This window comes from Rhodamnia argentea, chromosome 1 (genome assembly GCF_020921035.1).
Source record: "Rhodamnia argentea isolate NSW1041297 chromosome 1, ASM2092103v1, whole genome shotgun sequence".
NCBI lineage: Eukaryota > Viridiplantae > Streptophyta > Magnoliopsida > Myrtales > Myrtaceae > Rhodamnia > Rhodamnia argentea.
Window position 1 is genome coordinate 33,204,101 of NC_063150.1, and position 27,576 is coordinate 33,231,676.

The following is a 27,576-nucleotide window of genomic DNA, read 5'->3' on the forward strand; positions in this document are numbered from 1 at the left end:
CCTCGGGCAACGAAGACAAGCTATTTCTCCCCTTCTTTCTTCTGAATTTATTAGGACGGCTGGACATTGGAAACGATTGCAATCGCCGCCGCCTACTTTTGGTGCGTTTCCGCTCTGGCCACTCGCACTTCTGCCTCGCCCTAATTATTATTTTGTAACTATTTAGTACAATTCCGATTTATCCCACCTCCTAGTCTGAATTTTTTATCCGTGAATTTATCAAGATAAATATGGATTTATCCTGTCCAAATGATGCTGCTGAATATCGGATATAATATTTTGTTGTTTTATTCGGACTACAAAACACGGACCACAAAAAAAACTAAGCAGGTCAACACCTCCCTCAAATCGACCAAAAAAAAAAAAAACCACCTCCCTTAAAGAAAAGTTAAAAAACCGAGGTTGAAAAGGAGAAATTACAAGGCGGATGAGTCGCATACGTCCGAGCCACGTGATCACAATCTTTTCCCGTTTTCTTCTATGTTTTCCTGCCAAATATTGCATAAACTCATCGTCCTGGTTTTTCATGTTCCTTGAGTAGCTTATTTCGACATAGATTAAGAAGAAGCACTGAATTGTTGTGAAGCTCGACTCTTGGAAGATCGTCGAATGAGAACCCACACACTTAGGGGCAATCCTTAAGAGAAGATTAAGAATTTAGGAACATAACGTTTATCTATTTGAGCATCCAATGAACTCTTCTATCACACAATGCGGTGACAAATGGGACCAAACATCAATCGCATTTGACACGGCTCAGGAACTCGCGTCTCATGCGTCGCAATTTGGCGCACCTCGCTCATCCACTTGTGGAGGCATTGGTGGCGGCGGAGGCAGAGGAGATGGAGGATCGGCGGCGGGTATCCAGGTGGTGGTGGCAGAGGCTGGTAACCAGGCAGCGGTCAATAACACAGACTTCTACAAGACAAACTTATGAGTAGAATCTCAACCAGACATAGCATAAACATGAATAACTTGAAAATGATGGAGAGGAAATTGGGGGCAAATTGATGAGGGAGAAAAATCCATTCTCCTCGCGCCAGAATTAGAGGTTTCGTCGAAATCGTTACGAGATTGTTCATCAAGAAAAATAGTTCGTCGAGGAACGGAATTGTCCGTCTAAGGAAAAGATGTCCATTTGTGAAATGACGAGTTTCGTTTGGCGGCTGGCGATGATTCGGCTCCTGCGTCGGGGAAAACTTGAGGACTGTTTTGGGGGTATGTTGTTCCTTGCTAAGTTTCTGAGCTCTTATGCTAGACCCTGTTTTTTTTTTTTTTTTTTTATCCAATGGTCCCAAAATGGGGTTTCGCTACCTCGCACGTATGTCGTAGGGCAACAAGGTTCATTTCAGCACCAAATTAAAGATTTTTCTTGAAACTACATCGATTTTGATGGATCGCTTGAAGTTGATTGTGGTAACAAAAAACCTAATTGAAAGTACTCTTTGCTTGAATTTCATTGCAGTAGATTATGGTCTCAAATTACCAACTACGCTAGTCCCAGCTTGACTATAAACGAATCCTTCTCTTCAAAGGCTTCCCGATTCACTAGTTTCTTGAATTTTGGACCCGAACAAGTCTTTAAACTATTTCATCTAAACTTTGGGATATGTAAAATTCGACGCTACTCCGGAAGAAAAATATTTTCTTTCAACTTGGGGATGACGGTAGAGAAGGGAGACTCCATGCTTCGGATGGTTACTGATAGGCTCATATAGTAGTGAGTCGCGCCTGAATGAGTATCGGAACTTTGGTTCCTCGTTGTTGTTGTTGACCTGTCTATAGTGCTTGTAACCAGCTTGCTGACAACATATCCCTATTTGCTTCGCCATTAACCAGTTCCAACATTTAGAGATCCTAAAAGATTTACATAACCGGATCTCTCTCTCTCACAGCTAGTCATGATAATGTGAAAATGAATATTTGATTTAAATAAAGAAGGAAAGAAGTGAATCAATCAATCAACCACCACGAGATCCCGGTACTCCTCCCCTGAGATGGCGGCCTCCATGAGGGCTTCGGGGCTTATGACCCCCTCGTCGTCCAGGAAAACCTTCATCAGGTTCTTCGAGAACCCGCTAACCAGCGCCACCCCCACCTGCTTCGCCACCACCGGGGTCGAGCTCGAGTCCCTCAGGTTCCAGAACACGATCTGCGGCACCGCCGCCCCATAACCGTGCTCTCTGAACTTCCTCGTGATCACCTCGTAGTCTGTTTCCCATGGGTCCGAGGAGGACGCCCCGTAGTACGGTTGCCACGGGCTCGGGTTCGAGGAGGACGCCTCGTAGTACGGTTGCCACGGGTACGGGTTCCCCCAGTAGTACATTCCCCTCGGTTTCGAGGACGCCTGGTCGAACTCCATGTCGCTGAACACAAACACCTTTTTGACCATCTCCTCCGCACTCAGTTTCCCCGCGGTGGCCACCTCAAGTATCCTATCGAACACTCTCTGGAAGTCGGTGTTCATACCACATTCCATCCTCCGGATGAATTCGGTCTTGGAGCGCAAGCAGTTGCCTTGTATTGCGTGGAGCTGAGGGCGCTCGCTGAATGTGATCACCTTACCCTTCCATGGCTCTCGGCTGAGCTCTGACACCAACAGCCCGAGCGCCACCGACACATCCATCGGCGTACCTGACATGCTCCCTGAGACGTCGCACACAGCGATGCAACTCTCCAACTTCCCCTCCTTGGATAGATCCTCCACCATCCGCTTCCACTGGAGCTCCGCGACCTCGCCCCCGTCGGGGTCCTCAAGTGAGGCTACAATCTCGTGAGGGAGCAGTGCGCCAGCGGCCATCGTGGCTTTGCCAGACTTCACGTCGGCCAGGTAGCTCTGGAACCGCTCGCCATCATGCTTCAGGAACTTGTTCTTGTTGAGTTTCATGGCCACGGAGGCCACCCGGTTGTATGGAATGTCACCCCACTGCCCCGCACTCATGTACACCTCCGGCAACTCCAGGACCCTCCGGAGTGGGACGAGGGCTTTCTTCCGGAGCCGGTCCCGGACCCTGTACACGTAATGCGCCTCCTCGAGCCCCTCATACTCAGGAAACCGGTCCTGCGGGAAGACCCGCTTCGCAATGCTCTCACAGAGCAGTGTAGCGAGGTCGAAGGACGAGTCGAGCGATGGGCACCACTTGGCTGCGAGGCTGATCTTGTTGATCTCCCCGGATTTCAGAAACTCCAGGTCAGCCGTCAGGCAATGCGCAAAGTGCCTAGACACTGCATCGTGGAGGAACCGGAAGTCCCCATCGCACTTGTACCGCTCCAGGAGCTTCCCTGCCATGGCGATCCTCCTCTTCTTCCTCAGCTCGCTTGCCTTCTGCTTCAGCTCCTGGTCATGCGCTGCCGCGTTTGCAACCCTCACTTCCTGGGGCGCTGCCCTCAACGTCTTTCTCCCCTTCTTTCTTCTGGACTGATTGCGGCATCTAAGTCGCGATTGCAATCGCCACCTAACAATTTTGGGGCCTTTCCGCTGTAGCCACTCGCACTTCTGCCTTGCCCTGATGTCAGGGCCCTCGAGGAGGCGGTAGAGGATCTCTGGCAAGTCCTTGAAGTACCCGAACCCCGCGAGGGCCCCAGCGTTGCAGGCCAGGGTGCGGGGGTGGTTCTTGAATAGCCACCTGGCCGCTGCGTGGAACCCTTCCTTGTCCGACTTCCCGGTCCCGCGCACGCCCCGGAGGTTGCACACGAGCTTGAGGGCGGTAAGCGGGTCGTGGGCCCAGGCTGACTCGAGCCTCCGGGTCAGGGACTCGGGCGGGGTGTCAGGGACCACGTGGAAGAAGAAGTCGAGGCATGGGTTGCCGGTGGACTGGAACGTGGCCGAGTTGTTCTCTGTGTAGCCCTTCTGAGGCAATTGGCCGTCGTTATTGAAGTTGGCAACCATCAGGTCCGTGAAGGCGGCGCAAGCAGGCGTGGCTCGGGGAGGGGGTGGGTTTTGGCATTCCGGCGGACCGAGGAGGGTGTGGAGGGATGACTGGGTATACGGAGGAGGAGGAGCCATAGATGGAGAATACATGAGGGGGATCAAGGAATTCTGGAGTATCTTAGGTCGTCTCCTAGAAAAGGTGTTTGATATGCCTCTAAGAGACATCTTCGAAATCGGATTTAGGGTTTTGGTAGAGTTTATTTATAGGGAATGGCTTCCTTGGAGGTCAAGGATTTGACCACCGAGGGTTTTGGCTTTCGAGAGTAATATTTATAGGAGAAAATATTAGGTGATCCTAGAGTGCCACGTCATCTCTAAGACACCTCATTCAATGAACGACACTTGTTCCGCGGGGCCCACATTTCTGATTTTTTTAAAATCTGTTTTTCTCTCACATTTTTTAAACACCCCCACGGCCCACACTCTCTCTCTCTCTCTCTCTCTCTCTCCAAGTATCTGCAAAAAGAAGAAGATGATGAAGATTGCGAGGAAAATGAATGCGAAGCATAAGCAAAACCAGAAGCATTTCCAACGATGGCGACGGCCCACTCTCTCCCTCTTCAAGTGACAGGATCCCTCACCTTCATCTTTTTTTTTTTTTTTTCGTGCCCGAATCTGTGGCCAGCGGCAAGGGAGCCGGCAGCGAGGGAGTGGGCGGCGAGGGAGCCGGTGGCAAGGGAGCCGCGGGCTGAGCCACTGAGATCGCGGGAGGCAAGGCCGAGTACTTGAACAGAGATTAGAAGAGAGATATCGGGGGCGGCGAGAAGAGATTTTGCAAAAACTTGGAGAGAGAAAGTGGGCCGTGAGCTGCAAACGGGCGCGAGGACCCCCGCCTCGGCCTCTCCGCCCCGCGATCTCGGCCGCTCGGCTCGCGGCTCTCTCGTCGCCCGCCGCAGACGGGTGCAAGGTCGCTTCAGCCGCGATGAGCAGCGATCTCGAACGCGAAGCTCGCCCTCAACCACATCTTGACCCCCGCCGCCGCCTCCACCTCGGCCTCGCCGCCGCCTCCACCTCGGCCTCGCCGCCGCCGTGTCCTCGCCGCCCGCGATTTCGGCGGCTCAGCCCGCGGCTCCCTTGCGGCCGGCTGTTGGTTGAAGATGTGAAGATGAAGGTGAGGGGACTGATTAGTGTGAAGGAGGCTTTGCTCCCGGAGGGTGTCCTGGGTGGCCCGCCGTAGGCGGTGGTTGCCCCCCTCTCCGGTCGACGGCGGCGCCTATGATTTCACCGCCCAGAAATGCCGTCCTACGTTTTGCAGAAACTTGGAGAGAGAGGGGGCTGGCTGTGGGGGCGTTTACGGAAAGAAAAATGTGAGAGAAAAACAGATTTTAAAAAATCTGAAATGTGGGCTTCGCTGGACACGTGTCGATCATTAAATGGGGTGTCTTAGAGATGACGTGGCACTCCAGGAGCACCCAATATTTCTCAATATTTATAGGATTTGGATGGAAAGGACTCCGGCTCAACGAATTGTTAAGCACTTATGCAAGAAAACAATACAATTTTCAATGTATAAACTCTCTTGATCCCCGACCCCGAAAAAAAAAAAAAAAATCTCTGTTGATCATTGTGTGCGATCAATATTTTTTGGGTATCGAGTATTTCCTCATTGAACGTATTTGACAATAGTCGGGATAAGATAGAATTAGGATTCTTCCTAATATCCTCTGGATTGTAAAAAAATCCCATCATCTATTTGGTGTAATTCCCAAGAGGTTTAAAAATATTTGAAAATGTTTGAAATTCGCATTTGCCCAAGGCAATCTCCCCATGATATCCAAGACAGAATTAAAAGTACTTGAAATTCTCATTTGTCGTGGTTCGAATATCCCATCGTATGTTTGCTGCAATCCAAGACAACATTAAAAATATTTGAAAATCTCATTTGTCCGACGCAAGTCCGGATTCAGAGGCGACAACTGTTGATGCTTTTCCTGAATTTTAGAGATCCTAAACGGTCGCATAACTAAATATTTGCTTTAAAATTGGGAAAAAAAACTAGGGAACATATGACTTTTCTTATGACCAAATTAGACTCTTAACCCTGATCTTCAGGGAATGAGAAAGCTCGTGATCAGAAAATAATGTGAAACTGGGGAAATCGACTTAGTATGATTAAAAATCCTTGCAAGCTTGGCTTGGTGCGTTTGGTTCAACTTTTCATGAAGATATTTACATTATTTCCTCATAAATATAAGAGCTTGTAACCTAATCATCTCTTTTTATTTTTATTTTTTTACATTTTCTTCGTTCTTTCCTAAGACTCCTAAATAAACAAAGGAAGGAGCCGAATCAATCAATCAACCAAGATGAGGTCCCGCTACTCCTCGCCCGAGATGGCAGCCTCTAAGATGGCCACAGGGCTTACGTGCCCCTTGTCCCCGGAACTCCTCGCCTGAGATGGCGGCAGCCTCCATGGCAGCCACGGTGCTTATGTGCCCCTCCTCGTCCAGGAACAACTTCATCAAGTTCTTCGAGAACCCGCTCACCAGGGCCACCCCCGCCTGCTTCGCCACCACCGGTGTCAAGCTCGAGGCCCTCAGGTTCCAGAATACGATCTGCGGCACTGCCGCCCCGCACCCAAGCTCATCGAGTGAGAACCTACGCAGCCTCGGCCGATCCTTAAGAGAAGGTTAAGCTTTTAAGAACCGAGCTTGAGCATCCAATGAAGTCTTCTATCACACAATGCGATCACAAATGAGACTGAACGCCAATCACCTTTGACGCGGCTCAAGAACTGTCGTCTCGTGCATCGCAGTATCTGAGGTTAAAATGCGGGTCTCGTTCTCTTCTGCCGATTGAAGCTAGTTCAGATGAATATTGAAGGATCTATTATCATGAAATTATAATTTTTCCCAGATGGTAGGACTGCTTAGTGCTTAGACAGCAGATGAATCTCGGAAGCAAACATAATTGATTGGATCGATCTATTCGTAGTAATCTCTTTTCCTTTTTTTCCCCTTTTTGAAGGACATGTTATGCGTACCATCCTTTCATGAGATTAGCACAATTGCAGTAGAAATCATCTCGTTCATCCTCTTTGTGAAGGCGCCAGTGGGGGCGGAGGCAGAGCAGGTGGAGGATAGAAGTATCATTTGCAGCCACCAGGAAGCGGTGGCTGAGGCAGGCATCCAGATGGCGGCGGCGGCGGCAGCAGTGGATAAGGCGCTTGGACACTTGAATTTCGATGATCGGAAGTCAAAATCTTTGGCTATTGCATGAAGCCCCCTGCTTCTCTAACTAAGTTCTCGACCACATAATCACAATTGTACTTCTTGAACTTGAATCACTAGCAATCATGGTATTACTGTACAACCGGACCGGGTTTACTCGGAAACCGGATCGGATCATCTGAAAAACAGATCCGGGAATCAGTTCATGTTCAAATCGGTCCGGGTATAGGTTCTAAGTCTAGAACTTACCCATCTTGACCATACTCACCCCTACTTATTAATGTAAAACACAACGAGCGGCAAAGGAGGCGGTGGTGGCAAGCCGTATGGATCAGGAGGAATCGGGTGGTAACTTGTAGGCTGAGGATTTTCACGGCACGAGACTGGCGAGGGACCAGCGAGCCACGTGTGCAATTATGAAACGACAAAAGATTTAGTTTTTGAGTACCTAGAGATTATGAAACGTAGTAACCCGATCATCGTGAAGTCGTTAAAAAAGCTCCTTTTAAGCATAATACCCACCAAGCCTTTCACGAGATTTCATTCTGCCTTTCATTTCGCAAAAATCAGAAGTCAACCAATCATTTTCGGCCTATTGAGAATTTCGATCTCCACGACGCCGCAAGGCCAGTAGCCTCGTGGCTTGACTGTGCACAAATAATATATAGGGAAATGCTTGCATGATCATGATGTTTGCTTAGAAAGCGGCATGGTCAAATCTCAACAACTAATTGCAATTATGGAAAAGAAAAAATAAAAGTCAAAGCAGAGCCCTTTTCTGATTATGTGGCTGGAATTTCACCGTTATGCTGTCAGCCCTCACTCTACTATCATCGTAGCCGCTCCCATATACATTTAAATTACAAAAGGTAGTACCGTCTAAAAATCTCCTTTTAGCGTGCATTAAACTTCCATAAGCATGTTTACATGCGTTTTTCAAGCCCGCGAGCTAGTCTCAATAACTCTCTCAAACTTGGTACTAGTTTATCAATTATCAAAATCACTCTAGGTTGGGACGGAGCGCCCACATTGATTGAGTGTGCACAAGTGAAAAAAAAGAGGCCTCTCAATAGGTGGAAAAATTACCAATTATGGCATTTGCGTCAATTTAGTCTTAAACTCTTTAATTTGACAAATTTAGTCCTAGACCTTTTGATAATTTGTTAATTTAGTTTATTCGGCCAATTTTGACTGGAAATCGATGACATAGGCATCGACCATCCTAAAATCGTCGATGCCGACATGGACTATTTTTGTAGTTTAAAAAAAATTGAATTTCTTTTACATTTTAAATCATTTATTTTTTATTTTTCTCTTTTCTTTATTATTCCGTTGTTGCAAGGGCCCGTGACCCACACCGGCCGCCGTGAGGGTCATGACGCTCTCCCAGATCTGGCAAGGGTGACCCTTGCTCGTGGTCATGGAGGCCGGCCTCGCCTGGGTACCCAATGGTCGCCTTGCCTAAGTGAGGCCCTCCCTCACTCAATCAATCGAGCATCAACCAAAAAAGGAAAGAAAAAAAGGAAAAAAGAAAGGAATAAATAAATAAAAACAAATATTCAAAGCTATCCATGTAAGCGTCGTTACGCCACACTACTCGGCCGAAGCCGATTGGATCACCATGTCGGTATTTTCTGGTCAAAATAGGCCGAAAGGACAATATTGAAAAGTCGTCAAAGGGCTTAGGAGTAAACTGGCACAAGTGTAACAGGTATATTATGACTTCTTTAGTAATTTTCTCCCAAATAGGCACGCAGTCTCCCCGACGCTTGACTATGCTCAAGTAAGGCTGCATATTCGTTTGGTTACGAAGGAGGTGAGGCCATCTAGGCTTCTCTTTTCGGGATGCCTTAGGCCTCTAACGCACTTCACATATATTTCTCGAGCCCATGAGCTAATCTCACCGATCATTCAAAAAACATTTCTTTAATTTTGGCTTAACACTCGTGACTTAATTTGAGAGTGTGACGATATAGTAGGGGTAACAAACTTCGACAGGACAACCTTATGGAGAGAATCCCGATTCCCAACCGGACATAGCATAAACATAAATAACTTGACAGTGATATGACTTTACAATTTTGGGCCTTTTAATGATGAAAATCATTTCATCATATTGAACCAAACTTTGACTCTCTCTTTTTTTTTTTTTAATGACATGAAAACTAACACCAGCATAAATGGAAATGACTACAATCCATCAACAAAACAATTAATAGCCAAAAGTTTCTTCACGTGTATGTATGTTACGGAAAATTACAGATGAGATCCTAAAATACCCTTATTTTTTCAAATAAGAACCTGAAATGGTCTTTGGCTCAAATAAGGGCCTAAGATGAACCTTGTATCAAATAAAAGACTGAAGTGACCATGTAATCTCAAAAAAGAGGTTGACCTCAAGGGCATTTTCATCATTTTATTTTTAAAATTTAAAATTTAAATTTTTTCCTTTTTTATTTTTTAAGTAAAAGAGTTAAAAAATTAAAAAAGGATAAAAAAATTAAAAAAAGGCATTTTCATCATTTATCTTTTTTATTTTTTTTTATAATTTAAAAGGATAAAAGTTAAAAAAAAAAAAATACATGGCCACTTTTTGAGGCTAGATGGCCAATTTATACCCTTATTTGAAATTTGCTATGCCATTTTATGCGCTTATTTGAAACAAAATCCATTTCGGACCCTTATTTGAGAAAATGAAAGTATTTCTGGTTCTTATTTGAAAATTTCCCCTTTATCTTATTTTACTTCAAGCTGGAAGTATTATTTACGGAGAATTGTGGTTCTAATGTACAAAAATTCCTCTGATCAAATCAGCGGGCTGATACTTTTTTAGAAGAGGCATATCAATTTTGGAGGGACAAGTAGTCATGCAAGAACTCCCTCACTTTTTCTCTCTATGCTGAATATATATATATATATATTCCAATCATTAAATTCGTCACCTTTGAAAATAGGAGGGAGAGAAAATTCTGGGCAAATTGATGCAGCAATTTGGATCTGATCTTTATTCTCTGATTGTCTATATGAACTATGCAGGAGTCAAAGGCCTATGAACAGCAAGAAGTTCGGATTTGATTGGGAAGAGAGGCCTCGACATGAAGATAAAGAGTCTCTGTTTGGTAGCCAAGCATGGCTTTGCCTGCTCCAACGTGAGAAATGTTGCCAACACAAACGGAGAAAACCCTTTTTGGAAATGTTTTGGGGGCTTGGTTTCAGGCAGTCTCCTTGGCTAAGCTAGACGGGCTCTTCTCTTTCATGTTGGGCTCTATCTTCCGCGGTGGTATTAGAGGTAGATTGTTCTGAGGATAAGTTTCATTTGGCGGCCGGTGATCACTTGGCTTCTCTAGCAATAAGATCTTCAAGGTAGGTAGGTCGGGAAAAAACTCGATGCTTGTTTTGCGGTACAGTGTTCTTTCCTAAGTTGCCGAGCTCTTGTCATCCATGCTAGACCCCGTTTTTTTCCTTTTACGTGAGGCGACAAGGTTCATTTCAGCACCGGATTAAATATATTTGAAACTCCATCGATGTGAATGGATGAAATTGAAGTAAATTAAGGAACCTGAAATTGGTTGAACTTCATTTGAGTAACCGAATTGAAAGTAGTCTTTGCTTGCAACGTGCACAAGGCCTCCTCAAAATACGACGAATCCTTCTTTTCAACGGCTTCCCGGTTTACCAGTTCCAAGGTCGATGCTTTCGCTGAATTTTAGCAAATCCAAAAAAGATTACGTGACCGTTCTTATGGCCCAAATTAGACTCAAGATCTACCCCGATCTTCAGGGATTTAGAAAGCTCGTGATCAGGAATTAACGTGAAAGCATTGTTTCTGAAACCGAGGAAATCGGATCACTTCACGGTCTGATCATAAATTAGCAACGGTGAAAAATCCACACAAAGCTTAGCTCTTGGGGTTCATCGCTCGTGACCTCATCAATCTGACCAAGGAAAAATACGATTTTAACCACATGGCAGCGGCAGCCCGGTCTTCGCTGGCTTTTGTCGTTCTTTCCCAAGACTCCTAAGTAAACAAAAGAAAGGACTGAATCAATCAACCACGACCAGTTCTCGGTACTCCTCGCCCGAGATGGCGGCCTCCATGACGGCCACGGGGCTTATGTCCCCCGCCTTGTCCAGGAACATCTTCATCAGGTTCTTCGAGAACCCGCTCACCAGCGCCACCCCCGCCTGCTTCGCCCCCACCGGCGTCGACCTCGAGTCCCTCAGGTTCCAGAACACGATCTGCGGCACCGCCGCCCCGTACCCGCGCTCCCTGAACTTCCTCGCGATCGCCTCGTAGTCCGTCTCCCACGGGTTCGAGGACGCCTGGTCGAACTCCATGTCGCTGAACACAAACACCTTCTGCACCATCTCCTCAGCCCTCAGCTTCCCCGCGGTGGCCACCTCTAGTATCCTATCGAACACCCTCTGGAAGTCGGTGTTCATGCCCCATTCCATCCTCCTGATGAATTCGGTCTTGGAGCGCAAGCCGTCGCCTCGTATGGCGTGGAGCTGAGGGCACTCGCTGAATGTGATCACCTTGCCCCTCCACGGCTCTTGGCTGAGCTCCGACACCAACAGCCCGAGCGCCACTGACACCTCCATCGGCGTACCTGACATGCTCCCCGAAACGTCGCACACAGCGATGCAGTTCTCCAACTTCCCCTCCTTGGATAGATCCTCCACCATCCTCCTCCACTGAAGCTCCGCGACCTCGCCCCCGTCTGGGTCGTTGAGTGAGGCTACAATCTCGTGAGGGAGCAGTGCGCCGGCAGCGATCGTCGCCTTCCCGGACTTCACGTCGGCCAGGTAGCTCTGGAACCGCTCTCCGTCGTGCTTCATGAACTTGTTCTTGTGGAGTTTCATGGCCACGGAGGGGACCCGGTTGTACGGGACGTCGCCCCACCGCCCCGCACTCATGTACACCTCCGGCAGCTCCAGGACCCTCCGGAGTGGGACGAGGGCGTCCTTCCGGAGCCGGTCCCGGACCCTATACGCGTAGTGCGCCTCCTCGAGGCCCTCATACTCAGGGAACCGGTCCCGCGGGAAGACCCGTTTCGCAATGCTCTCGCAGAGCAGCGTCGCTAGGTCGAAGGACGAGTCGAGCGACGGGCACCACTTGGCTGCGAGGCTGATCTTGTTGGTCTCACCGGATTTCAGGAACTCCATGTCAGCCGTCAGGCAATGCGCGAAGTGCCCAGACACCGCGTCGTGGAGGAACCGAAAGTCTCCGTCACGCTTGTACCGCTCCAGGAGCTTCATTGACATGGCGATCCTTTTCTCGTTCCTCATCTCGCTTGCCTTCTGCTTCAGCTCCCGGTCACGCGCTGCCGAGTTTGCGACCCTCACTTCCTTTGGCACCGAAGTTGTGGCCGCCCTCGAGCTATTTCTCCCTTTCTTTCTTCTGGATTTATTGTGGCATCGGAATCGCCTCCCAATTTTGGTGCCTTTCCGCTGTTGCCACTCGCGCTTCTGCCTCGCCCTGATGTCAGGGCCCTCGAGGAGGCGGTAGAGGATCTCCGGCAAGTCCTTGAAGTATCCAAACCCCGCGAATGCCCCAACGTTGCAGGCCAGGGTGCGGGGGTGGTTCTTGAATAGCCACCTTGCCACAGCATGGAAGCCTTCCTTGTCCGACTTCCCGGTCCCGCGCACGCCCCGGAGGTTGCAGACGAGCTTGAGGGCGGTAAGCGGGTCGTGGGCCCAGGCTGACTCGAGCCTCTGGGTCAGGGACTCGGGCTGGGTGTCGGGGACCACGTGGAAGAAGAAGTCGAGGCACGGGTTGCCGGTCGAGTAGAACGTGGCCGAGTTGTTCTCTGTGTAGCCCTTCCGAGGCCAGTTGCCGTGGCCGTCGTGGTTGAAGTTGGCGACCATCAGGTCGGTGAAGGGGTCGGTGGGAGCGGGCCGGGCTTCGGGAGGCGGCGGCGGGTTGCGGCATTCGGGGGGGCCGAGGAGGGGGTGGGGAGACGATGGAGAATAAGGAGGAGGAGGAGCCATTGATGAGGAATAAATTGAGGGGATTGGATTGGTGGGTTTGGCTTCGGTGGTTACGTTTTATAGTGGACTGGTTTCCTTGGAGGCCAAGGATTTGGACTGACTTAAGAGCGAAGCCGCGAAAGGAGAGTGCGTTTTGGGAATTTCCTTTGGGATTGACTTCAAAGAAAATTGCTTGCGTAACCGTGCCCCCCTAATATTAGAAAGGGACGGTCAAAATTCAGCCACGAAATTTTTGTTGATGGAAAAGAGAGGGAACGATTTACTTGCCTTATTTAAAGAAACTAATCAAAATATTTAAACGATAAGAGATATTATCTACAATTTAGTTGTAATTTTTGAAATGACGGATATTATTCTTCAACCAAAGAATAACATTAGCTGAATATTGTTTCCAAATAAAGGTTTTGTAATAATCCCACATGCTTTGAGCTTTTTATTATGGTAAAATTTTGTAATCGATTAAGTCATAATTATGGATAAAGATTCGTTAATTTCTTCTTCCCAAAGGCCTTTTGATTTTCTTTTGAGAGAATGGCCGCACCCGTCACCCTTTGTTTGATGAGTGGTGATGACTTGGTATCAACTAGTTGGGCATTCGAAGTTTTTGATGATTCGGGGTTGGCGTTCTCCATCAGCCTATGTTGTCGGATCTTTGTGACAACTTAGTGCATAAGTCATCTCTATAAATAAATATGTTGCAACTTTTAGTGCATAAGCCTTCTCCACGACACGCACAACTAATGCTTTTAAAAGTCGAGCACTTCTTTGCCTGTCTGATACCCTGAAAAACCTTTAATTTTAACTCTTAGTCTCAATTTCACCTTTTATCTTATAAAAAAAAAATTCAATTTCAAGTGCAATCCAAATTTCACCCTAAACTTTTTTTGTTTTTGGGTCCCATTAAAAACTTTCAACTTTAGGTTCAATTTCAATTCTACCATAAACTTTATGTTTGTCTTATAAAAAGCACCGCAACTTTAGGCTCAATATCAATTCTATCCCAAAGTTTTTTTTTTTTTTTTGGGTCTCATAAAAAACTCTCAACTTCAGGTCCGGTACCAATTCTACCCTAAACTTTTTTTTTGTCTCATAAAAAATCTCAATTTTATGTCCAGTTTCAATTTAACGCTATTTTTTTTGTCTCACAAAAGATCATCAATTTTTGCCTGAGTTTTAATCTGCCTCCATTAACCTTCTACCAAAATCGCCCTTAGTAATTTTGCACTCGATCATCAATCTCTCGTGCTTCGGAATGTTCCGTTTCTCAATTGTCAATGAGAAATTTTGGATGGAGGGTTAATAAGGGCAAATTTGTTACTCAAGTAAAAGTTTGTAGTTTTTTACGAGACTGTAAAAAAATTAAAGTAAAATTGGGATTGGATGGTGTTGAATGCTAATTTTATCGGTCTTGTATTTTATTTTTCACTGCAAAATAGAATAAGTCAATTCATGTAAATACACCCATTGTGCTTTTAAAAAGAAAAAGAGAAAGTGAAAAAGAGAAAGAGAACAATGGAAAAAAGAAGAAGGTTGTCGGATCGAGTCATTGAGTGAGACAAAGACAAAGTCGGAAAAGAAAAGATGATGCCACGGTTAAGAGAGAGAGAGAGAGAGAGAGAGAGAGAGAGAGAGAGAGAGAGAGAGATCCGTATCTACAGGTGAGAATATCATCTACCGAGAATATATGAAAATATTATCTACATCATGAGATAATATTTGTAGCGTATAATATTGAATACGAATATCGGTTGCATAGCATGGATAAAGAGCAAGTTGCAAAGCCAAGTTACAAAGCAAGTTGCCGCAAAAAAATATATATATCCGTGGCAGAGAGGAATGATTATTGAGGATCAAGCTAGAGCAGAGAAGCAAGCTAGAGCAGAAGGATTTACAGCAAAATATCTGCTACATAAGGAAATTGCAAAGCAAGTTGGCATGAAGATTGATTGCCAAGTTCGGTTGAAGGACTAGAAAGGAAGAATGCTTGCAGCAAAGAATGTCCGCTTCAATAGTGGATAAGATTTCCAACAAAAGATAAGAACAAATTGTAGTTGAATCATTCATTTCTTCCCCCCTTCGCGCTTGCTAGAGGAAGAAAACAAAAAAAAAATGAAATGATGGTGTTGACACCTGGTTTTTAATTAACCTTTTTTTCAATTTATTTTTGGGAAATTCATAAAAAATTCATAAAAAATTGGAAAATTGCAAAATCAACTTTGGTAGCCCTGGCCAAGCTCAAGGAACCATTTTTTTTTTTATCAAAAAATTAATTTTTCATATTTTTCACATTTTTTGATATTTTTCAAAGAATAGGAAAATTCTCAAAAAATCAAGAAAAATACCATTCGAGGTCTCAAAAATACAGAAAAATAGCCATCATTTTTCTTTTAATTCCCTTTTCATCTTGATCTCTCAAAATCTGAAAATTTCAATTCGGATTTGTATGTTCTTTTACAAACGCACCCTTCGAATTGGACATAAAAAACACCATCCGAGTCATTTCATTTCTTTTTTTTACTTCTTATGAATAGTGACATGTTTCTTCAACATTCCATGTCACCTTCTGATCCAATTGCACTTCAATTTGCTCAATTTCAGCACTAGGGACTTAATTGCACAAAAAATTCTTTCATTTTAGTCCCTATCACACCAAATCCGAAATTAAATCTTCTCAAGAGATACCCATGGAACCCTAAGACTCCTATCCTATAGTTTTCGACCTTTTGAATCTAATGACGGGCTCAATTGACGCTAATTCTTTCACTAAGGACTTCGATTTTGTAAAAATCACTTTCGGATCCTACCCAACATTTGGGGATTTCACTCAATTCCTAGGGTATTTCTCATGAAAATCATGTTTTTAGAGGTAATCCATGTTGGGAAAACATTTTTTGACTTCAATTTTGTGAAAAAAATGCTAATTACTATGTCAATTTGACATTCCTTCGCACGAACTAGGTCGGTCGGGTTGGGTGGATCCGACCCGACAACCCGGCACTGTTCATCGTCTTCCCCAAAATTCCATGAGCGCAAGATAGAGGGAGGAGGTCGGTTGCTCGAAAGGTTTTTCTCAACAAAAAGAAGCTTCGAGAAGGTTAGGAGCGGGCGGTTAGAGGAGAGGTTAACGAGATATAGGGGGGGCTCACAAATGAAAAAGGGGGAGGAGGAAGGACGAAAAGAACCGAAGAGGGAGAGAGAGAGGGAATCATTTTTTTTAGGCCATTGGAGCTCCGCAACCTGGGGGGCTTGGAGCTTCAGTTCACGACGATCCAAACAACGCTAGGCGACGTCGCTGCCTCCTTTAGCTCCACCTCAACCCTAGGAATAGGCCGAGCACGACCAACTCTTCTGCAACTTCCGAAACAGGTAAGCTTCATTGTTTTTTCGAAGCTTCGATTTCCGACAACCTAGCTCAAACGTGCTATTGTTTCTTCGAGATTATTGGTTCTTGTTGGTTCTTATGTTCTTCTATTTGCATTTCGGTGCTTGATTTGCATGATCTCTACACAAAAATGTATCGAGTCAACCTCCATTTCATCGGCATGCCCAAACTTGCAACTCGGTCTCTCGGTCTTCACAGACTTCCGGGGGCCAATCCGGCCCGTAGGTAAACTCTCTAGACCTTCATAGATCTATTATTGATGTTTGTTAGCTTGATTTTAGACTAATGGTTCACTGTATATCCGCCATGGCCGAGAGCTTTCTCGAGCTTTGTTCATAGCGATTCTATTGTTAGTTTCTTCAAGTTATGACATATGTTGATATAGAATAGAAGAGGTTTAGATTGACGTAAAAATCGAACGATTTCACGCGAGTTTGGACGTTGGAAATGGCCTTCCGACGAGGCACCGGCAAGATCTATCGGCGCCGGTCGTCTTCTCGAGCGAAGATGTTGACCGATCAACGAAAGTTGACCTGGTCAACGTCCATGTGTCGCCGACGTGGCAGCCACGTCGGCAAGTTGTTATAACAGAATGAAAAATAGAATTTAGATCCGACGGTTGAAATAATGCCACGTGTCACGATCCTAGATTTTTGGAAAATAAAATGATTTTTCGAGATTATTCATTTTTCGAAAAATAAAAAATCCTATTTTTTTGATCGGGTTTGGCAACATGTCACTATTGCGATCGTTGGATCAAATTTTCGGAAATTCAAATAATAAATAAAATTCATTTTCAGAAAATAAAAAAAATTCTCGGATCGAACGGTTGAGATTTAATCAAACCCTTTCGATCCGAACCGTTCATCGTCGCTTGAGATCGAACGGTCACATTTGGTCGCGCTATTTGATCTCAACCGTTGATCTCGGTAATCAGATCGTGCGGTGGCAATTGAGTCTCCTTTTGATATGGACGGTCAATTTTAGTCGGGAAATCGGACCGACGGGCGTGCACCACGTGGCACAATCTAGAGCATTGTTCAACTTTGGGCGGGATTTTTGAAAATCCGAATATAATATGCAGAAGCGATGCCGTTTTGGAAGGGGAGTCGGGCCGAGCGCGGGTTTGGATCTGGTTGACCGGTCTGTTGACCGGGTTGACCCGGTCCAACTTGGAATAAATAATAATAATAGAAAATCCAAAAAAAAATTAGGAAAAATTGTAGAAAATTCCTAAAAAAAATTCTAGAAATTCTTAAAAATTGAGGAATGGCTACAATCAACTGGCCAATCCTATTTTTGAGATTTATTTTCCCGATCTTTTCAAAAATGACAATTTTATCCTTTAGGGGTAATTTGTCTCCAAAAATTTCCCGCGAGTTTCTAAAAAAACTCGAAAATTAGGAAATGGGTTAGTTTAGACGGCCAATCCTATTTTCAATATTTCTCACTCCATATCTTTTCCAAAATGACGATTTTTTCCCTTTCGGCAAATCGTCACCATATTTTTTCAAAATTACGATTTTGCCCCTCATGGGCGAATCGCTTCCAAATCACTCCCGACTTCCTCTTATGCTTTAACTGTCCTTTCCCTAAGCCAATAGGGTTATACTAGAAATGCCATGTCGATTTGATGCGATTTATCCGCATGTTATGGATTCTTTGATTTGCGTATTTACTTTAATTGATTGTGATTGCTAGGATAGTCACTCTCATCTACATGAATTCCTAGATTTAGAATTCGTACTCCACTCGTCTGTATGAAATCCGAGATTAGAAAAATTCATTCAACTCAGGTACCGAAAGGACATCAATTAAGGTAATCGGCGTAACTAACTCCCCAAACCCACTTCTCGGTTCTCGTGAGAATCAAATAGAAACTCCCGACTATTTGATAGGGTTTCCAATCGTACCTTCCACGAAACGATTGGTGGCGACTCATTGGCATGCACATGTAATACATATCATTAGACCACACTGAAAGGTCGACCCAATTTTATCTTCCGTTGCGATTTGGGTAATGGGTCTTGGGAGAGGCCTGCGTCTGAAGGTCCACACGCAACTGGACCGGAAGGGCGACCCATTAGCCCTCTTCCTCTTCGAATCGAGGAGGGTCGCAACAAATGGTTGAAGCAAATTACGGAGGCGAGTGGCTAGGAGTTTAGCTTGTTCCCAAGAAGCTGCAAACCACCCAGTTGGTTCTTGAGAGAGGTGAATGGGACTTGGAGCTGGAGAATATCCGTTGCAGCAAAAGGAATGATGATTTAGATCAGCAAGCAAGTCGGGATTGATATGGAACCGACGTGAAGCTGATGTGGATGGCTCTTAGAGGTTAGCTTGGGGTACTTCTCGGAGAACGAGGAGCAGAAAATTTCGGCTCAAGACTAGATGCAGAACACCTTCAGCAAGACAGAGTGATGACCAACCACACAAGTAGCGAGATTTGGAGATGATGTGGAGCTGAGGTGGGCTACTTTTGGAGCCAGATTGAGGCAACTGTTTCAAAAAAAAATCTACAAAGAATGAGCTGCAGGATTTTTTCGGTTGAAATGACATAGGAGCAGAGGATTTGGAGGGCGTCGGCTCTTGCAATGCGAGAAAGGTGATTCCCGAAATGATGAGAACAATATATTTCTAGCTGAAGGAGACTATAAAAGAGGAGACAAAATGTAAAAAAGGGGGGCTCTCTCTAATTGACTCTCCCTCGGCAACAAAAGAGGACGGTAACAAATGGAAAAAACAAAGAGAGAATGAGGGAGACCCGAATATAACAAAAGACAAGGAAGGTCCCTACGATTCCCGAGGTCGAGTTCGCCATCGTTTACGCTTGTTCCAATTTTCAACAGGTAGTATACTCGTTGTTGGGTCTTTTTATTTTTTTTATTACTCGGGTTCGCCGGGTCGAGACCCCTATTTTTCTCGATTCGACGAACTTGTACTCAAGTTGATACCATAGTTCTTGTAAGGTGGAATTTGTTCATGTTGTGATGTGATTGCGTATTGCTTCATTTTCTCTTGGTAATGTTCTGTTTTTGATTGTTGCGTGTGATTTTTGCTGTTGCAAATATGTAGATCAGTAGTTATATGGCCCGATGTAGAGGTCTCTCGCATTGTCGCCTTCACAATGCTTTTTACGTGCGTCTGTCCAATTCTTTCCCAAACCGATTGATGCATTGGAAACTACAAGTTACCTAGTTTCATTCGGACCAAACGTTCTATTTTTTGTGATGCACATATGAAAGATTTTTAACTTGAATCAAACCTTTTAAACCTGTTCATTTGTCCGATTTCAAACTCAGCATTCTTAAAACCTGTTGAACTCACCGCATAAAGATGACTTTTTGTTCCGACTTCGTTCGATATAATTACAGCTACTTAGCCCGCACCATTCTGTGTACATACTAATTTGCTTGCATACTTGAACTTACTGTATTTGGTCCTCAAGGTTCAAAGTACATGGCCATGAAAAACATCCTGCAGACCATCTTTAAGTAATTGGTGATTAACAAGTGTTGAGCAAATGTCCAAAAAGGGAGAGACGGAACCTTTTCTTTTTTTGTGCAATCTTGCCCTTTTTTTTTTATTTTCATACCTGACTTAGGTTTTACATCCCTTTTCACACTCTTCTAATACGAAGCCCTTTTTTAGCGTAGAATCGGAAACTTTTTTTTTATAGAAGAAAAGTAAAAAAATTTCGAAAAAAAAAAAAAATTTGGAAGAACCAAACAATCTTTGCTTTTGCATTTCCGCCGAATTAGTTTCTTTTGTCATTATTTTGCAATGAGAGTTGACCGATGTCCATTCCGGTCCGGTTCGTTATATACCATTTTGCGTGTCAGATTATTTGAATTTGCATTTCATTTAGATTGATCCGCATGTTTACTTTTTCGTTAATGAATAGTCATTTTCTTTTTTCCTTTTAGTTAACGTCCAGCATCTCAGTAAAATTGCATTGAGGTTTCCTTTCTATTAAAACTCCTTCTTATGAATGTTAGCCCGAGAACTAAATAGATAATTACATGAAAATGACAAAAAAAAAAAAAATCATGCTTAGTCACCTAGTTCTGGTTAAACGTCTTTAAGTTTCGATGTAATGGGTAAAATGCATGGTCATTTTAGGAATACCAATTCGTTAGGTACCGAAAGGGCGTTCGTTAAAATAATTAGCGTAAATAAGTCCCCGAACCTAGATGCTTTGGTTGCGTAGAAATTGAAATAATACTCTCGTGTCTCGATTGGTTTCTAGTCGATCCCAAAGGCTAGTGGCGACTCTTAATGGTTTGGAATGTTAGTTCATAAAAATGAAGTCAAATGTCGTGCGAGGTAAGATTTGGAAGAATATACACCTAAACCGATAGGTAATGCCTCTAAATCTAAATGATCCTCGGGAGGGGAAAGGAGAGGTTGCAACAGACAGTAAAATTGAGACAAGACCTAAAGAAGAGAGTATTTCACTGGATGAAAAAAGCTCATGGTAAAATTGGGGCATAACCTAAAACCGAGGATTTTTTATGGGACAACAAAAAATTCATAGTAAATGTGGGACTGGACCTAAAGTTGAAGATATTTTATGAGACAAAAGATCAAGTTAGGATAAGAACTAAAGTTTAAGGTTTCTTTAGGATATTAGACCCTTTTTTATTTTGCATGTTTAACAAGAATCTGGAGAGACGTATGGACACGAGAAATTGAGGATTCAAACGAAAGTCTTCCCTTAAAAAAAACAAAAAAGGGTTAAGGTGGAAGCGGAAGAGGGGACATGACCGTACGAATCATATCAAGCGATCGATCTCGACCATTAAGTTATCTAGAAGAGGACAGTTTTCTAGAAGTGGGGTGTGCGGCAATGCTGAGAAAAGTATTATTGCCCAGCCCAGCACCGGTAAATATGGACTCATTCCTCAAGTCAATATAGAGAACCCAAGGAAAGACCCTTTCCTTTGATTAGGCTTATTTCAACATAGATTAGGAAGAGGCACTGATTGGATTGAAGCTCGTCGAATGAGAACCTACGCAGCCGCGGCCGATCGTTAAGCGAAGATTAACGGCTTTTTAAGAGCCGAGCGTTAATCTATTTGAGCATCCAATAAACTCTTCTATCCCACAATGCAATCACAAACGAGACTAAAATGCAGGTTCTGTTGTTTTCTTCTGCAGATTGAAGCCAGTTCAGATCAATATTGGAAGATATACTCTCATGAACAAGCCCTGGACATCATCTTCTTGCCCAGATGGCTGTGCTGCTTCGACAGTAGATGAAAATACACTAACCGATCTTGGCCTTTATCGCCGCTCCCCATCAACAGCCCGGAAAAGTCTAACGAGTCCAGATTTTAAGGAAATCAATCTAAAAGAGGTGGTCTCAACTGCGAAAGATAGGCAAATTTCGCCTAAAAGCAGCACTCCTCCAGTACACAGCAGCAACAGATTGCAGCCAAGCTGCAAATACAAAACGCCCGCTATGAGAAATTGGAGACTCCAGGACCTATCCATAACCAGAATGACGCTAAGAAGCAAACAGTCCTAGTACATTGTGACACACGGGTTCTTCAAGTTGAACCTTGGACTCGAGCCAACAAATACTTAAAAAGGCCGAACCAAATTGAACCAAGCACAGTTTTTCATGATTTGATTCAGTTTAAGGTGGCCCTTTTCGGAAACCTTGGTTCTCAAAAACGAACTGACAAGTACAATTTGCTTCTACATTTATCATCTACTCCTGAATAACGTGGATACAGGGCGGTGAAATCAAGCAGCTACTGCTATGTATGTACTCCCTTGCCCACACCGTTTGCTCAAACACCAATTCTGTCGTGTGCAAGTGGAAAAACAGATGCAGATGATTTGATTATTGTCGAGACTATTCTGCCTAGCTCAAGCCAATAAGATGGAGAAACCACAACACCCCCATGCCACATTCAATCTCGGAAGGAAACATGATTGATTGGATAGATCTATGCATTGTAATCTTTATATTTTTTTAGAGACAGATTATGCATACCATCCTTTAATGAGATTAGTACAGCCGCAGTAGAAATCATCTCGCTCATCCTCTTGTGGAGGCGCCGGCGGCGGTGGAGGCAGAGGAGGTGGGGGATCAAAGTATCCTTGGTACCCACCAGAAGGCAGCGGCGGAGGCGGGTATCCCGGAGGTGGTGGCGGAGGCGGGTACCCAGGTGGCGGTGGATAGGGCTCTTCGAGACCTGATTTCCGATGACCAGATGTCAAAATCTTCAGCAATCGCATGAAGGTGAAGCCCCAGCTTCTCTAACTAACTTCTCAACCACAGCCACACTCGTACTTCCTAAACTCGAACTAAGAAAATTCCTAGCGATCACAGCGCTAATAACAAACGTAGAACACAACTAGCAGGCGTACCCGGAGGGGGCGGAGGCGGCGGGCCGTATGGATCGGGAGGAACCGGGTGATAACTCATTTGCCGAGGAGCTTCAGGGGACGAGACTAGCGAGCGTCCGGAGAGCTGAGTGAGCAATCGAATGACAAAAGATTCAATTTTTTTATGAACGCGGGCAAGAAATGGGATCAAGCCCTGGGAAGGAACAAACAAACAATCGATTCACCGCATAAATAACGAGGTTAGTGAAACTGTCGTAACGTACTTATCAGTAGGAAGGTTGCAGGAAAGTTCGTGGCTGACTCTGCTTTTCCTCTGAGCGGCATAAAGACGCCGCGGTACACATGTCTCAACGATGTCTCTCGGTGGTTGAGCGCAACAAACATTCAACCCAGCTACCCGCGGCACGCCCATGATCTGTTCTAAGTGTACTCATTAATTTTGTAAAAAAAAAAAAAGAAAAGTCCAATCCAAGAATTTAAGTTATTAGTTGAAGGAGGACTATACATAAATCCTGAAATATTTAACACTCCCTCTCATGTGCAAGCCGAATTCGGAACGACGCATGAAAGTTGACAGACCGGGGCGAACATGCGGAATAACCTGGGCAGAACCCGACTACGATATCACATAATATTTTAGAGAAAATTTCAATTAAAGGCCCGAAATACCTTTTTTTTTTCAAATAAGGGCTTGAAGTGATTTTTGTTTCAAATAAAAGCCTGAAGTGCCCTCCTAACCAAGGGCATAAAGTGATTATGCATGTTTCAAATAAGGGTCTCTCCTCGTCGGCAAGCCGCCCGACTAAATATTCAAGCCGGCTAGGGATATTTTCATCAAAATACGATTTTAATTAATATTTTAGTTAAATTAAATTAAAAAAACACACACACATACATGGGCGGGAGGGGTCGCCTCCCACCCGTGGCGTCGCCCCATCGGTGGTGGGGTGGCAAAGGTTGTCGTGGGAGTCGCCGGCCTCTCGGTAGGGGCCGGCAACCCCGCCTACCGGTATTGAGGGCCGGCAGGCCCTCGCCGCTATTGCAAGAGGGTCGTGACCCTCTTCTAGATCTGGGCTAGGGCGGCGGCCCTTCCTTGGACCTAGGCGAGAGCCGACGACCCTCTCCCTCTCACGACTCTCTTGCGGTTGTGGCGAGGGCCGATCGACGGGGTTGCCGGCCTCGCCGAGGCATCCGTGACCTAGACAACAACCTACGCCGCCCCACGGGTGAGAGACAACCCCTCTCGCTTGTATGTTTTTTTTTTATTTTAATTTTTAGAAAACTATAAGATGAATAAACAAAGAAAGAAATTCAAAAATTCAAAAAAGTAAATGACAAAAATGCCTCTAATTAATTAGTGAGAGGCCCTTTTTTAATTGGGGGGGGGCATTTCGATCCAACGGTGAGAAGCACACGACACGCCATGCCATGCCTCCTAGGAATCGCAGACTCGCACTGGGCGTGGAGTATACTTGCTCCGAACGTGCTTTTAACGGGTTCTTTTTACCGGCTGAGGTGGTTACCCAATTACGGACACGTGGATACCGCGTGCCTTTCAACTCCTAATTCACCCCAACCTCAATTTTCCAATAGAGGTGATCATGGGTGAGGTCGGGCCGGTCCAAGCAACTCTAAATTATTGCCCACTGTAAATTTCTTTATAGGCAAATATTTGGGCTGGGCTTTCTGATCAAAACACCGTTATCCACACCCAAAAGTCTTCGGGCCCTTGTGATACAGGCCGGGCCTGCGCAGGCCCAAGATCAGGTCTAATTTTCCAGGAACACAGTATTTTCCGAGACTTTCTACAGCAGCTTGTGCGACCATATTTTCATTTTGACACCTGTAATTAGCTCCGTGTTCTTAGCTTTTGACTATTGTTGTTATTATTATTTTCATATGGTAGCTCGAGACACACGGACCCACCTTGTCAATGTAACCGACCACGAGGCAAAAACCCATGTAAGCTGAGATGGCTCTATACAAGATTGGCTGCTGTTGCTGATCTTGATTTCACGAGGCGCGTGGAAGCTTCCTTTCTATGGCTTTGGTAAGACGAAAGCAGCCGCGGGTCAACGGGCCACGTCGAAGAAACGCTTCTTCTTTTGGCCAATCCGTTTGCTCAAACGCCCCTTCTCGAAGGAAAAGAACTGTATGCCAAGTTTGATCTTATCTATCTTAAATCCTTACGTTTTAAGCTTTTATGAAGGTTCCCATTTCATTCTTAATCGCAAAGAAATCGAGAGAACCGTGTGAGCCGAAAAAAAAGCTGCAGATTGCATCACAGGAGTCCACAAATCGCCTCCTCTATAAAATCGACTGTGTCTTCTTCCTGCAATAGAGCAAACGAAGTCTTCTTGTTCAGACAAAAGCATACCATCTTTGGACCTTAGCCGAATCGCTTCTGCTTTCCTCGTCGCGACCAGCCATGACAGGCAGCACTCCTGAGAAACCGTCGTCTCCCAAGGCAGCTGCGCCAGTGCCACAGCAGCCCTCTTCTCCGTTCGCTCCGACCGAGCCGGCGCCATCCTCCTCCTCCTCCTCCTCCTCTCAGGCACAGCCGCTGAGTGAAGAGGAGGCCAAGAAATGGGGCACCCACGTCATGGGCACGCCCGCCGTCCCCACCGTCCACCCGGACAACCAGAAGGCTGCCTCCTGGAACGCCGCCGACCACCAGCAGATCAGCCACCAGCCCTACGTCCAGTACGAGCCCATCGATAGGTCGAACAGCAGCCCGCTCGAATCCGTGATCAACATGTTCAATACCTGGAGCAAGAGGGCCGAGACCATTGCCCGCAACGTCTGGCACAATTGTAAGTACCTAAGTTCTCACCCCGGTACTTAAATTCTTCCAACATATTTACATACTGATGGGTAGGTCTTGAATTTAGAATCTAATTATGCCAAGATACTAGAACTGAGCTGAATTATGACCTAGTTGAAGCTTAAGATGCTGTTGTGAGGATTACAATTTAGGAAGGTGTGGAGACTAGAGTCTGCGACTTCTCGCACAATCGTATGTTGATTCTCGTATGAAAATTTTGGACATTAACCAGCAGAAGATCCACTACGCCATCGATGAACTAAGTTCAATGTTCTTTTGCTTCATCGATATTGATAATTGCTGTGCGCATAAATCTGCAGTGAAAACTGGGCAATCGGTGTCCGGAGCTGCGTGGGGCAAGGTGAACCTGACGGCGAAAGCGATATCGGAAGGAGGATTCGAGTCGCTTTTCAAGCAGATTTTCACGACCGATCCAAATGAGAAGCTGAAGAAGATGTTCGCTTGTTACCTCTCGACATCAACAGGCCCAGTCGCGGGAACGTTGTACCTGTCTACCGCTCGCGCAGCGTTCTGCAGCGACCGTCCCCTGTCCTTCACTGCACCATCGGGTCAGGAGGCTTGGAGCTACTACAAGATAAAATTCGTACAAATTCTAAAAGATGGAAATCATCAAACATTCAGACGAATCGTTATGCCATAACAGATCCTGATCTGAATGTTTTCATACTCACTGACTGTCTAATTGGTTATGTTTCGAACAGGTCATGATTCCTTTAGCGAACATTGGGACGGTGAATCCGGTTGTCATGAAGGAGAACCCCCCTGAGAAGTACATTCAGATCGTCACGGCCGATGGTCACGACTTCTGGTTCATGGGATTCGTTAATTTCGACAAGGCATCACACCACCTTCTAAACAGCCTCTCGGAATTCAGGACTGTCCCACCAGTTACGCACCCATCGAATGCACCTTGATTTTGAGCTCGTCAATCAGTTTTGTTGCGTCTTCTGCGGTTCTTGTAAGCAGAGAAATTTCGACATGGTGTACAGCAGTCTTGAGGGTGTGACGGTGCTTCATTGTTTGTGTGTTGCTACTCTTTTTCTTCCCCCTGTTTGTTCAGTCTATACTACAGAGATATTCATGTTTGTTGTAAATCTTGTTGGTAATAGAACAGTGGATTAGACCTATGCAGTTTTTGTCTAAGGCTACAGAACTTGCTTGCAGATGCATGATTCTAATAAATGCAAAAGCTTAGCCCAAGGAATCCTCCTAGTTTCTGAGCTTTATTGGGCTGACGTTTGATAGAATGCATAGGTAGAGGTGTCAAACGGAGTGGGTCGGGTTGGATTGGATTTGAGTCGAGTCAAATATGATCCGACTCATATTAACCCATTTAATCCGTTTTGATCCATTTTCATATAATACAAAATTCCCCGACCCATACCCAACACATACCCATCCATATTTCTTAAACATTGCTATATTTAATCAAATAATACAATACTTGTTTCTTATAATTTGATTAAAAAAATGATATTGTTAAAATACTTTTATGTAATACAAATTTAGTGAGTTTTTTCATTTAAAATTTTTTAAAAGGTATCTTTTATTTCTTTTCTTTTTTCCTTTTTTCTTTTACTCCTCCTCCCTCCCTTTGCCGGTTGCAAGGTCTTGGCAACGGCCGGTAGCCAGGCCACCAGCCGCATCCCCATAGCTCGCCGGCCTAGCCAGGTGAGCGAAGTTTGAAACAGTGAAGACAACTCCACGGCATGGTTGTTGCAGAATGTTGTCTTCTCCCCCAACTAGCATATGCACACCACCTCCTCAAGTGGTCGCCTTTTTTCCAACCCGTGTTAAAGGACCCTTGGAAAACCGAGCCCAACGCCATAGCCGAAGAAGATGGAGGTCCTCGGCCTATCATTTGAAACCGGTGGAGGACCTCGACCTCAAATCGGACATC

General features: G+C 45.1%; 4 protein-coding genes across 6 annotated transcripts; 1 reads left to right on the plus strand and 3 right to left on the minus strand.

The window, feature by feature from the left end:
* Window positions 1–1,957: 1,957 nt before the first annotated feature.
* LOC115739026 lies at window positions 1,958–3,889 on the minus strand. Of its 2 annotated transcripts, XM_048281315.1 has the most exons (2): window positions 2,348–3,889; window positions 1,958–2,281 (listed from the first exon to the last, which is right to left on the minus strand). In XM_048281315.1, the coding sequence occupies exons 1-2, from the start codon at window positions 3,887–3,889 to the stop codon at window positions 1,958–1,960; spliced, it is 1,866 nt and encodes a 621-aa protein (XP_048137272.1). The 2 variants fall into 2 exon arrangements, with proteins under 2 accessions (XP_048137272.1, XP_048137270.1); XM_048281313.1 differs by having other exon boundaries at window positions 1,958–3,889.
* Window positions 3,890–4,356: 467 nt separating this feature from the next.
* Window positions 4,357–26,816, plus strand: LOC115738987 (GEM-like protein 5). Its single transcript, XM_030671823.2, has 5 exons — window positions 4,357–4,381; window positions 20,853–20,861; window positions 25,219–25,644; window positions 25,976–26,250; window positions 26,378–26,816. The coding sequence occupies exons 3-5, from the start codon at window positions 25,260–25,262 to the stop codon at window positions 26,588–26,590; spliced, it is 873 nt and encodes a 290-aa protein (XP_030527683.1). The 5' UTR covers window positions 4,357–4,381; window positions 20,853–20,861; window positions 25,219–25,259; the 3' UTR covers window positions 26,591–26,816.
* LOC115739027 lies at window positions 11,076–13,150 on the minus strand. Its single transcript, XM_030671883.2, has one exon. It carries the CDS (start codon window positions 13,090–13,092, stop codon window positions 11,146–11,148), a length of 1,947 nt encoding a protein of 648 aa, XP_030527743.2. The 5' UTR covers window positions 13,093–13,150; the 3' UTR covers window positions 11,076–11,145.
* LOC115738925 (uncharacterized proline-rich protein-like) lies at window positions 21,524–23,248 on the minus strand. Of its 2 annotated transcripts, none has more exons than XM_048281320.1 (3): window positions 23,099–23,248; window positions 22,476–22,677; window positions 21,524–21,913 (listed from the first exon to the last, which is right to left on the minus strand). In XM_048281320.1, the coding sequence occupies exons 1-3, from the start codon at window positions 23,241–23,243 to the stop codon at window positions 21,865–21,867; spliced, it is 396 nt and encodes a 131-aa protein (XP_048137277.1). In that variant the 5' UTR covers window positions 23,244–23,248; the 3' UTR covers window positions 21,524–21,864. The 2 variants fall into 2 exon arrangements, with proteins under 2 accessions (XP_048137277.1, XP_030527596.1); XM_030671736.2 differs by lacking the exon at window positions 23,099–23,248 and adding an exon at window positions 22,853–23,050.
* Window positions 26,817–27,576: the final 760 nt, after the last annotated feature.